The sequence below is a fragment of the Phasianus colchicus genome, chromosome 1 (genome assembly GCF_987193195.1).
Source record: "Phasianus colchicus chromosome 1, bPhaCol1.hap1.1, whole genome shotgun sequence".
Classification (NCBI taxonomy): domain Eukaryota; kingdom Metazoa; phylum Chordata; class Aves; order Galliformes; family Phasianidae; genus Phasianus; species Phasianus colchicus.
In genome coordinates, this window is record NC_143436.1 from 57,153,111 (window position 1) to 57,165,601 (window position 12,491).

The 12,491-nt window shown below is 36.8% G+C and overlaps 1 protein-coding gene across 2 annotated transcripts in view; it reads right to left on the reverse strand.

Moving 5' to 3' along the window:
- TRIM24 (tripartite motif containing 24) overlaps positions 1-12,491 on the reverse strand; it is a 56,449-nt gene that overhangs the window by 14,405 nt on the left and 29,553 nt on the right. For both annotated transcript variants that reach the window (XM_090144040.1, XM_090144046.1), the window contains exons 5-11: positions 12,016-12,132; positions 9,965-10,079; positions 9,165-9,311; positions 6,409-6,526; positions 3,476-3,741; positions 2,494-2,658; positions 797-976 (exon numbers count right to left, since the gene is read on the reverse strand). In XM_090144040.1, coding sequence (XP_090000166.1) covers positions 797-976; positions 2,494-2,658; positions 3,476-3,741; positions 6,409-6,526; positions 9,165-9,311; positions 9,965-10,079; positions 12,016-12,132 — 1,108 coding nt within the window. The remainder of the gene's footprint in view (positions 1-796; positions 977-2,493; positions 2,659-3,475; positions 3,742-6,408; positions 6,527-9,164; positions 9,312-9,964; positions 10,080-12,015; positions 12,133-12,491) is intronic.

Below are 12,491 nucleotides of genomic sequence, written 5' to 3' on the forward strand. Positions count from 1 at the left end.
CAAGTAGAAGAGTTCATGACAATAGCGTGCACAAAAATCAGTGTGCTGAAATGTCTCAGATTCTGTAGTTTTGATTGTGTTGTGCACTCTACCTTTTTATTCTCACAGATACTGTAATATCAATGTATTCTTATTTTTAAAAAATACATTTTTATCTAAGAGTTTATTGGAGAGATCAAAAGACAGGAGGGAGAAATGGTAACAGCAAGTTATGACTAGAAAACTATGACATTTCAAGTCTCTGTAAGCACAGACCACAAATATAGGCTCAGCAGTTGTTTGAAAGAAGAAAATCAACCAAACAAAGCTCAACATCTCTAATATAGAACTCTGACAAATAAGGACCAATCAGAAGAAATTGAAGAACTTACAATACTTCCCCAACGCCTGCTCACAGGCATGTTAGAGGAAGTATGAAGGAAAGAAGTACCAAAAGGAAGAACTATAAGGAAAATTTGACTCCACTATATCAACAATAACCACCTAAGACAGCACTTTCAATGAATTCATTGAGCACCGGATGGTGGTAAAGAGTGCAACATGAAGCAAGCACATAAACAAGCCCAATTGCGTTACAACCTGGAATGTTATTTTTCTTAGCACTCTTAATGGCTGTTTCCCAGAACAGTTCTGAATACTGCCAAAAATATGTAGGCAATCCTGCATCGCTTTCTGGAATTATCTCATTTTGATAACCAGCAGAAGAATTTCGAAACAAAAAGGATTTCTACTTTTCAAAACCATTAAAGCATTCAAAATAGAATCTGTAGAAGATTGGTATGGATTGTACACTTACATCAGGAAGAGATGGTAGATTGTAGGAACTACCCACTGGAGAACTCAAATCTATCACAGGAGGACCGTATGTCTTCCCGTCACATCCTGCAGCACTAGTGACTGTGGGGCTGGATGGAGTAGAACTTATGCTGCTTGCTGTTGAAATGGCAGTTGAACTTTGTCCATTACCAACCTGCCACTAAGACGATAAGATGATAATCCACAAGTCAGTACTTTTCCCTCTAGAGAACACACACACTACATATCCTTGCTCTAACTCATCAGCTAAATAAGCAATCTAGTACAGTAAGTTGAATTCAAATTTAAAATCCCAATTTACTCAGAAGTTATTGAATGTTAACAACTAATATTAAAAGATGAGGAAAGATGACAAGTATTTTAAAACTATGAAAAGAAGAAATGAATGTGAATTCCTAGATTCAAAGATGTTGAGTATCTATTAATATTTCATGCTGCCCTGACAGCGTTGTAGGAGGAATGTAATGATTTTAGTGAAATTAAAGCATTACAGATAATATGATGAATATACAGCTAATCCAGTAATTTTATTAAATATCTACATTGTACTTGGATGCAATCAATAATTTAATGCTTTCTTTAACAACGTAAGGTGATTAAGAATTTGAAATGCTGAATAGATTTCCACCTACCTATACATTTAACACCAAGATATAAAGTGTACAGTCAAGTCAAATTAAATTTAATTCTCACTTAGACATATGCAGTTCTCAAGAAGTGAAATGGAATTTCATGGCAACTCTAGGCAAAATTTGATTCTGCTCAATTCTTTTTGTCAGTCATTCTATTCCCTGATTTCTGCTTTAGAAAGATGCTACTAGATAATGAAAATACTTGAAAGAAAGGTTTGCAGACAGGTCAATCTTCTTTTGAAATGCCCAAGTGCAACTGATACAATTCTTGCTACAGATTCTCTTCGATATCATGCAGCCTCCTTCAATTCAGTTGAAATTAGTTCTCTGATTTCATAAGCACTGCAGACATTAACAGTACTATTCCACCCTTCAGGTGGCAGAAAAGATTCATTTGATTCTACCCTGCTTGTCTCTGAAGATATGATCCCCTCCTTCCTTTAAAATACCTAAGAACACATGTTAATGTACTTTTTAATAAGGATTTGGCTTCCTGATAGACAGAAAGCTTCTGAAGTATTTGCTCCTGCCCCAGTTCAACTGCTGATCAGGTGGGCATCAACCATTTTTACTCAGCAAAGGTCACCTGAGTGCGGGGCTTTTTTTTTTTTTTTTTAATCAGTAAGATTTGGCATACTCTGGAGATGGTAGCAGCTACAACTTTTCAGTCAAGCTTTTACCGGGTAGTAAAGTCACTAACATTAAGATGAACAAGGGGATTTGCCATTCTGTTTATTCACTGTGGTGTGTAGACTACATTCTCACTTACATAAGTGGCCAGAAAGCACACTAATAGCAAACATAATGAAACACCTATGTATCACACACAATGGCTCACTTCCATAACAGTTCGGCTCCTTAGAACTGTCAGAATGAAAGAAACTTGACAGTTCTCATTAAGAAAACTGTGGATATCTTGTCACAGAGAAGAAAGCATTCTTTGTTCCAATTGAAAAGCACACATGAAACAAAACATAAAAGATGATATAAAGCACATTTGATGTTTTATTTTTACACAGTAAGTGAAATGGGAAAGAAACTCTACCTGTTTTATAGCTTGCTGTGCCAAGAATGCCATCTGTAACGGGTTGAGCTTTATTGCTTGCCTTGGTAGGTTCTGATTTTGGGGAAATCTCATCTGTTGCGCAGGAGGAGCTGCGCCATTGGACTTGGGGCTATGATTCTGAAAATGAATCAAACGTGGAGGTGCCTGCATGAAGAAAAAACAGTTCTGTAAGTTAGATGATACTGATTCAATGTTCCAGATTTTTTTTTTTACTGCACTTCACTCTTATATTTAATGCAAACAAAGAATATCACCTAGTTTATCCGAAAATTAATGTTAAAAACAAAACCTAGCATGTGGTTTTCAATTACTCTGATATAACAAGTGCAGATGCATTGCAACAGCCAGTGAGAGTATTTCAAATTTGGAAGTTATATAGGACAATCACAGTTTCATGCAAAAAAAATAATGACAGATTCATTTTATAAGCATTTGAAAAAAATTCAATATATATAGCTCACTACTGTATATTGTCACATAGCATATGATTTATTTTTTTCAACTATAATAGGCTGAGAATTACCATACATTTTGCCAGTCAAGTATAGAATGTCCATTCAATTCTCAGTAAAGAAAATGTTCTCTAACCCTTCTATATAACCACCAGCTAAAGATGAAAATCTGAAATTCTGTATTTAAACATCATTTTTTTTCTTTTTCTTCTCTTTCTTCACTTTCTCCCTCATCAGTGAAAGGCTGCATAAGGATTCAACTCTAATTAAGCTTTGGCCACACAAATTTTCTTCCTACAATGGCAAACAGCATCTCCATACTCCTTCCATGTCATCCAACCTCTGACACCTTCTTTTTCCTCCTAAGTTCTAAAAGATGATCCCTGCACAGCCCAGCCAATCTTCTGCTCCATTTGCACAACTTCCAGCATTTTGGAATTGACTGTTCCTGTAATCTTAAGAGGTGGCACTTAAAAGTGACGATTTCTTTGGAAATTGTCATAGCTTACCTGATGAGAAGCAGGAGGCTGCTGCACGCTTCCTGGCATTCTTGGATTTGGTAAACCTACTGGACCTGCTCTGCGCTGAGCTTGCTGTCTCTGAGCCATGACTTGTTGCTGCATGTGCTGGAGTCGGAGCTGAGCCAAGTTTATTTGCATTGGGAACTTAGATAGCTGATTTGAAGATAAGCTGCCTGGTGGCTGCAAATTTGTTTCTGTCACAGGGTTCTTGGGCATGTGTGGTGGGGTTTCTTTATCTTCGATTACCAGAGAACCTGGTTTAAAAAACATAAATTAAATGAATACTAAAATATTGCAGCTAGCAGAAATGCTATTTTTAGATTTTTGATACCATGAGGCCAGCATTAATTATTATAATGCAAAGGATGGGTAAACATGAGACAAAGGACTCACATCATACTGTTTCCCTGCAAAAACATGGCTACATTTTATAATGCAAAAAAAGGAGATACTAGCAAACTGTCTTGTGCTATAGGATCCTGTAAGAGGTGAATTCTAGACAGCTGCCCTGGCCTCTCCAAAAGAGCAAGGAAACGAAGTTTCATTCATAGAGACGAGAGCGTAGTGATCCAATCATTTGATTAAAAAAAAATCGTAAGTATTTTCATTTTTAAGTATTATAATACTTAAAGATTTTGTGGATTTTTTTTTTCTTTCTTGCCTCTGAATCACCACAATGGAATATGCAAATAATACACAAACCACCAATTTTAGGATGTAATGGCACCTCCAGGAGATGTTTCCTCTCTGTTGATTTAGAAGGAAATGTAACTAGACAGGAAACTTCTAGACATTAATGCTGGCTGAAAGGTTTTATCCAAATTGATCCACAGGGCAATTGTACAAAGCTCTTGGGTAAGATGCTGGCTACCACAACCAAGAAAGATGAATTTCAACAAGAATCGAGTTTGCTTTACACTCAAGGGAAGAGTATGCTGTTTATACAGGGGAAAAAAAAAAACAACTGAAAGTTACTTAGTTTAAAAAACTGATATTGTTAAGCTTGCTAAGTCCTGTTGGTGAATAGTCCTGCGGTTTGTTTAGAAAACAGGAAGAATCTATGTTCTTGTACAGAGCAGATAAAGGAAGTTTCGTAAAGTCTTTGTATCAAGTAGATTACGGAAGTTCTGCTTTAAATCAGCTAATTTTGTGAAAGCAAGTATTGTGCAATGAAGGTGAGAAGTTAAGTGAGCATGTGTGAAGATTGGATTCAAGCAGTGAACACAGTGAGGAAGGGTCCTGGGACCAACACCACAAAAAGACTGAGGAAGGCTGAACCTAAAATGAACTATTTAGGGAGTACTGGATACACGTGTACTGCCCAGGAAAACCTTTGTGTATGTAACACATGTAATGTATATTAGCTGAAGATCTTTTGTTCAAGGCAAGCACAATTAAGTGGAAGGGTCCCCTTCTGCATCCAGTGCAGAGAATAAAAAATGGCTGCTTTCTAACATTCCAACTTGAGAGTTTCATCAGCTGACAGCACATTCTGACAAAAGGCAGGAAAGGCTCAATAGGTATCTCCCACAGAATTCTACACATAACAGAAAAATAAAAACCAGCCATTAAGATAGCAGTAGAGAAAGAAATGGCAGACAACAGGAGTAAAAAAAATAAAATCCTAGGAAGATCTTTGAGCTTCAATTCCTTTTCCCAATCTGATGAGTTCCTAGGATGCTTATTTCCATTAAACACAAAAGCTTTCAAGTAATCGCATATATGGACTACCTGCAAAGCTTCCAGACTCCCTAGCAGTTTATGGGTTATGAAACAAAAATAAAAATACTAATTTGGAGATCAGAAAAAAACTGCCCAGAAGGTATTAAAGTATAGATGCTAAACTTTTACACTGCAATTCAGATAAAAACATGCTTTCTTCTTAAGTGCATCCCTAACTTCAGGAAAGAATATCTTAAAAATAGACAACTTGCCAAAAGTATTGTCCTCTTCCCTGTTCTATTTTTCTGTTGCATTCATCCCTTCTCAAAGGCTTATTTCTTATAATGACAAGGAATATGGGTTTTTGAACACGTTATGGTGCTGGTAAGGGTATCAGATTAGGAAGATTGGATTTAATTAAAGGAGTGTGCTGCAAGATGCAGGACGAGACTGACTTTGGGAACTCTTCCTTAGGTTGTGAAGTAAGGTCATATAATTTGTTTTTGGCTTCAGAACCTGGAAAGCATGTGCACTGTCCAGCAAACTGCAAGTCACTACTTTCATCACTGATGGAGTAAGGACCTCGAATATTATAAGCATCAGTATCTGGAGGGACCATATGTACTACCATGAAGATAAGAAAGGAAAATGAAGCTAAACTGAAGATGGATGGGCCCTATCAGCTCATCCCAGAAAAACCACATTTAGAGAGGAGGTAAGCACCTAACTGAGCATTACTAGGGTCAAAAGTTTAAGAGCAATGAAGACTGCCAGTCTTCCTCCCTCAATCCTCAGACAACCACCAAAAGGACCCCAAGGATGACTGTGAATGCTCTAAGGGGGAGGGTCTTATGTTAATAAGCTCTAAGAAAATCATAATGACTTTGAGAAAACATTTAGCATATGCATGAAATTCTGGGGATAAATACGAGTACGTACAAGCACAACCAATAAATGTAATCTGTACATAAGCCAAGGTGCACATATTGGTCAGAGCTATCCCCTACGTGCCCAGTGATGCAATAAAGAAATACCTGCTTGATACAACTCATGGGAAGGTTAACCTACCGATGTTCTCAGCATCATCATCATCACCACCACCACATATCACATTCAAGCAAGGGACGTTCGTTTACGTTTCACTGAAAGTATTCATATATAATACTTTTTCCACACAACACTTTAAATTCTTCTGCAGTTAAGTAAATTGTTCTAAAAAACTAAAATAAAACCAAAGAACTGACAAAACTTTATCACACCTAGATTGAAAATATTTTGAGCCCAGAAACTAGGATCACAGTGAAACTGGATGGTATTGTTAGTCACTGGTGAAGCATCACACCTCGCTCGAAGAAGATAGCGTAGTCGATACGTGATCTAAAACAAGAACAAAACATAAGATTTTCCTCTTCAGTTAAAGCCATTAATATGAAGTACTGAAAACAAGCAAACAAAAAATCTTTAACAGCCCCCCAGAGAACTGAGGTAAAAGAAAAGTTTGTCCAAACAAAAATGAAAAAGGATAAAAAAAACCCAAAGTAATCAATTACTGCATAAAGGCAAGTATTTTTTTCCCCTCCATAAATGCTTATCTTTCCACAAATTCAGTTGTTACATAACATTTACTTGCAGGCAAAGAATGGATTCATGTAACCACTGCTGCTGCTTCTCCTCCAAATCTAAACTAACCCATTCATTAAAAAAAAAAAAAAAAGTATTCCATCCACTTGACGACAAGCATCACTAAAAGAGAATTTTCCTTAGTAGCAGATAGAAGGGCTTTTTAGAGAGCTTTGTCCATTACAGGCTTATCATACTTTCTTTCATATATTTCTTAGAAAATTCTCAGATATTTTCACATTCTTCAGACTTCTTGGTTCCAAAGGACTAAACTATCATTGGGATACACAGGCAGAATGCTGGAACAAATCTGAGTTTATCTAGCTGCTAGAAGATTTTTTTTTGCAGATATTTCCTAAAAATATGTAACACAAATGTTAATTTAGAGTAACACACAGCAGATACAGAAAAAGCTTATCAAGTTCCACACTTCTTTGGTCAAAATTTCATTTTCCTTTCAAGTATTTTTCTTACATAATAATTTCCTAGAAAAGTCCAAGAGATATATTTGGTCATATTGCCTAAAAGGACACCAATTATCTTTTACATATGAATTATCTTTTACATATGAATTTTATATGAATTTCCACTTTGCTCCTACATTTTGTTTCATTTAGGCAGGTCGATTTTAGACCAGATATAAAACATTTAGTGAGACTTACATGTCTTTTTGTATGTTTGTTTTTAAATGACTATGGAAAATTTAAAGTGCACTACTACTTCGAATATAGACCTCCTAGTACTTCTGTACACTGCCAGAAACAATTATAATACATTTGAAAATTTCTACTCTCTTCACTCATCACAAATACTATTTGCAGAAAAATTCTGTCATAGCTTATTCCATATATTCTTTCTGTGTGCAAACACATATATTACAAATAAACTCAGAATTAGGTTATCTCCTATCAGTAATGACAGTACACAAAGTGTTTTGTTTATGATAGAGGACTAGGCAAGAAAATTGATGGTTTAGTGAACTGTTTAGGTGTGTTCTTCCCTTGAAGTACAGGTATTACCTCCAAACTATAATGCTGAATTTAAATCTGCTGGATATTCCTCCCTCCTAGTTTCATGTGGTTGGATATCCCTCAGTAGAGGCCTTGTATGGTCCTCTATGCCTAACTGTTCAGGAACAAATCTACAGATGTCCATGGACATAGCTCTTCAGACCCCAAATAACTCTGACCTTCAGCAAAAATCTGAAGCTTAAGTTTCATCTGTTCCTTTGAAAATTCTCTCTCATTTGCAGAGGCTTTATGGGCTATGATGGTCTTTTTCTTAGGATTTATAACATTTACAATATTAAGACACCTGCAACATAAAATGCTTTCTCACTCATATAGCAGAAGTCTACGTGGCAACACTAGGCAATTCTAAACAACATGGCTTAGTCTGATGCCCTTTTTCTTCATTCAGCTAGAAAAAGTTACTTGCTAAGGCTGTATAAGACAGGCTCAGTGAATTTAACCACTTGAAATAGGTTGAGAAAACATCCTGCAGCATTTTAATGGGTATCAAGCAAACAAACAAACTCATACACACAAACCAACAGATTCTCAACTAGGCAATAAGGCAATAAAGACAAAAAGAAAACTTCTGTTCCAATTATAGGAAATTGGAAGAAGATGATCATCTCTCCTCAACATTACCACAGATTTTCTTCATCTGGAAAGTACAATCTAGAAATCCCTGGATAAATGATTGATAGTCATCTTTTTTCTTTGTTTTTAATTTCAAGGGTATTCTTCTCTTCTCTTGGTTGGTTGTTGCTGTTTTTCAGGATTCTTCTTCATCACAAGCAGTCAATGAGATCACACACACACGTGCGTCCTTACAACACGAAATACTTAATTCCATAGCGGTTTGCATAAAAAAGCACAAGACTCATCTTCACTTTTATCAGCTTAACAAATCAATTTTTGAAGACTTTTCACAGAAGATGACTCTCACAGAACAAAGCAATACACTATATTAAGTGCTGGATATCAGGCTTTAAGGTATATAAATACCTTCTTTATCTAAACTCAGAAGCCGTGAAACATATTAATAAGAACCTCATTAATAATTTAGGACATACAGTAATTTTGCCCAGTCTTTCATGGCTATGAGGTTTTCACTTCAGAAAAAAGGAGTTAATGCAACTTCTGAATATCTACAACAATTCTATGGTAGTGCAACAGGAGAGAATCATGACGAGTTTAGCTAAATTATAATAAATACTCCACATTTATGTTTTTGAGAAAAAAAACAAGAAAAACTGACATACAAGTATTCCAAGTAGTATGAAGTCATTACAATGCCTAATCCCTCAGTGTTAAAGACAAATGCGTGCACGCGTATGACCTAACTATAATAATTAATGAAAAGAAGAAATTTATCTTCCTCATCTTACCAAGCGTTTACTGTAGAGTAGAGCTGTGCTGCTTCCACTGGAAACTGCCCATTTGGAAAAATTCATGGCATGTTCCAGCTGCTTAGAGAGACCTGCCACTTCCAGTTGTTGTTGCATAAGTTTCATTCGATGCTCTTTTGCCAGAGTCTGTAAGCAGAAAATTAGTTATAGTCAAAGCATTCAACTTACAGCTGAGACACATTAACTTTCATGTTTGTGACTCAACGATCGAGAGATTTCTCTTATCTCTTCTAAAAAATGCTCCCCTACACCATGACTATAGCTATCAGTCAAAAAAGTCACAATATTTATTCAAAATATCAAGGTTTTGCACGTAGATCTTCATTTTTTCTTATGACACATTTTCATATATGCATGCCTATATATACACACACAGTTTTTTAAGCACTCATTTTCTAGGCATCAATTTTAAACAATCTCCTTTGATTTTATATTAGATTGCAGAATTTATAGACTTCTGATGGAAAGACTTTTCATGCATGGTGCACAGGATAAGGACCTACAAAAGCGTGGAGAAATTAACTAAGTTCAGAGGCAACCTTGATTATTAATATATATAAAATAAATAAAAGAGACACGATTTACAAAGAAACAAAGGAACACGAATAAATAAGTAAACAAATACACTTGCTCAAATGGCTTGTGTGGGACTTCTCCCTGCTTTGGAACTGAAATAGGACATGTACAAACAGCTAATGTTAGAAATTGATTTCGACCATCACCAGAAAAAAAAAAAAAGAAAACTGTTTTTTTTTTCCCTTTGATAGAAATGAAATTACCTCTAACTGATGCAGCAGAGCCTTTCCCTTTTTGTTTATTTCTACCATCAGTGTAAATATGGCAACTTTAATATCCTGTTCCACCTGCTTTTGATTCTGATTCATCTCAAGAATTCTGCAAGTAAACGGTATAAAAAATTATATTCTTTAGGTCAAAAACCCACATTTCAAACACAGAATTTTAAACTACTTCTGTGCTGCTGAGTCTACAATATTCCCTGATCATATGCACCAATTAATACATAAACAATCACACACTTTTAGTCAGAAAAATTACTAGAAGAAACAGAAAGAGCAAGTACCAGTGAACTACAATAAAATTAATCCACTGGTGGCAAGTTCTAAAGACTTAAGTGTGTAAAACCTTTATCAATGACATAGGTAATGGAATTGAGCGCACCCTCAGCAAGTTTGCAGACGACAGCAAGCTGAGCGGTGCAATCAATACACTGGAGGGATGGGAAGCCATCCAGAGGGACCTGGACAGGCTGGAGAAGTGGGCCCATGAAAACCTAATGAGGTTCAACAAGGCCAAGTGCAGGGTGCTGCACTTGGGTTGGGCAATCCCAGGTATTTATACAAAGTGGGGGAAGAACTCCTTGAGAGCAGCCCTGAGGAGAAGGACTTGGGGGTCCTGGTGGACGAGAAGCTGGACATGAGCCAGCAGTGTGCGCTTGCAGTCCAGAAGGCCAACTACATCCTGGGCTGCATTAAAAAAGGGGTGGCCAGCAGGGAGAGGGAGGTGATCATCCCCCTCTTTTGAGGCCCCATCTGCAGTACTGTGTTCAGGTCTGAGGCCCCCAGAACAAAAAAGATGTGGAACTCTTGGAATGGGTACAGAGAGAGGTCACCTAAGATGATCAGAGGGCTGGAGCACCTCTCCTATGAGGAAAGCTTGAGGAAACTGGGCTTGTTTAGCTTGGAGAACAGAAGACTCTTGGAAGACCTCATTGCGGCCTTCCAGTACTTAAAGGATGAGTATCAACAGGAGGGGGTATAATTGTTTACAAGGGTGGATAGTAATAGGATGAGAAAAGTGGTTTTAAACTAAGACAGGGTAAGTTTAGGTTAGATGTTAGGAGGAAGTTTTTCACACAGAAGGTAGTGATGCACTGGAATTGGGTTGCCCAAGGAGGTTGTGGATGCCCCATCCCTGGAGGCATTCAAGGCCAGGCTGGATGTGGCTCTGGGCAGCCTGGTCTGGTGGTTGGTGACCCTGCACATAGCAGGGGGGTTGAAACTAGATGATCATTGTGGTCCTTTTCAACCCAGGCCATTCTATGATTCTATGGTAAAATTATAGTTATTATAGTTATTTAGTTAGTTATATTTAGTTATTTCAGTAGTAATGCTCAAATTGGTAACAGGGCATACACTTACATTGTGAAAAGCACTGCTAAATGACAGGGGATAATAACACTAAGATGCTGCAGTAGAGGAGAATGGTTTCCGCTCTTTTTTTCCATCTCCACTATCTTAAAGTATTCCCTCCTTGCCTGTCTTTAAGTTACACTCAGCAACTTCTACCGTGTTGAATCTTCCTGTAACTGCTGAAGAAGCAGATACAAAGGACTATTGCTACATGAGTTTTAGAGATTCATTCCTCTGCTAGGGCTGCAGTACAGAGTGAATAAAGCCCGAAGAACAAAAGTATTACATAAATCTTCAAATGTGTGTCACAAGCATTATGAAAACATGAGTCATTATCTCTCACTTTCTAAGAGGGATCTACACTAAAAAAAATAAGTGCGCTGATGATGAATATAAGACCCCTCCTGCACAGTGCATTGCATAACTTGTTTCACTGCACCCAAGTTACTGCTCCCACAGGTTGAGCAAAAGAGCTACTTAATATAAGTAAGCACATCAAAAAGACACCCAATGCAATAGAAAACTGAAGCTTTTGGAAGACCAAGAAAATGTTACAATTTTTCTTTCTGGAAGCATATAAGGACCGAGGTACAAAATCTACTAATCTAAACATTTCAACAAATTACAGTGTATATTAAAGTTGCAATCTGTCAGTTTCAACCTCAAAATCCAGTACATACCTGTTTTGGATCTGCTTCCCTGTACATTTTATATATTTAGTCTTCTCCATCAGTTTAGTGATTAGAGTCTCAATGATCACTTTCTGGTTCTGAAAAGCTTCTTCTATAAACTGGTACCTATAGTAAAGAACCAGTGAGTATACATGCCAAGGGTAGGATATAATAAAAAGCAGAGTGCCCTACAAAAGGCTTTGTTACATGAAGAAAGACACCGCTCAGGTCAAAAATTTAACTGCCATTATGGAGGTATACATCAGCAAATGCTGACCTATTTTATTTACAGCATATTCCTTTTAATTTTGACTTTATGTTTTTAGAATTATGTTTTTCATAAAATTGAAGGGATACTGTGTGACCTTGTCACAATTCTATTGAAAGAAAAATTAATGTTGTGCTGTAGCTATTACTCTAAGTGAAAGAGCACATAAGCTATTACTCCGTGCAAGATAAGGATGTAGAAGCAGAAGAAAGAAGAG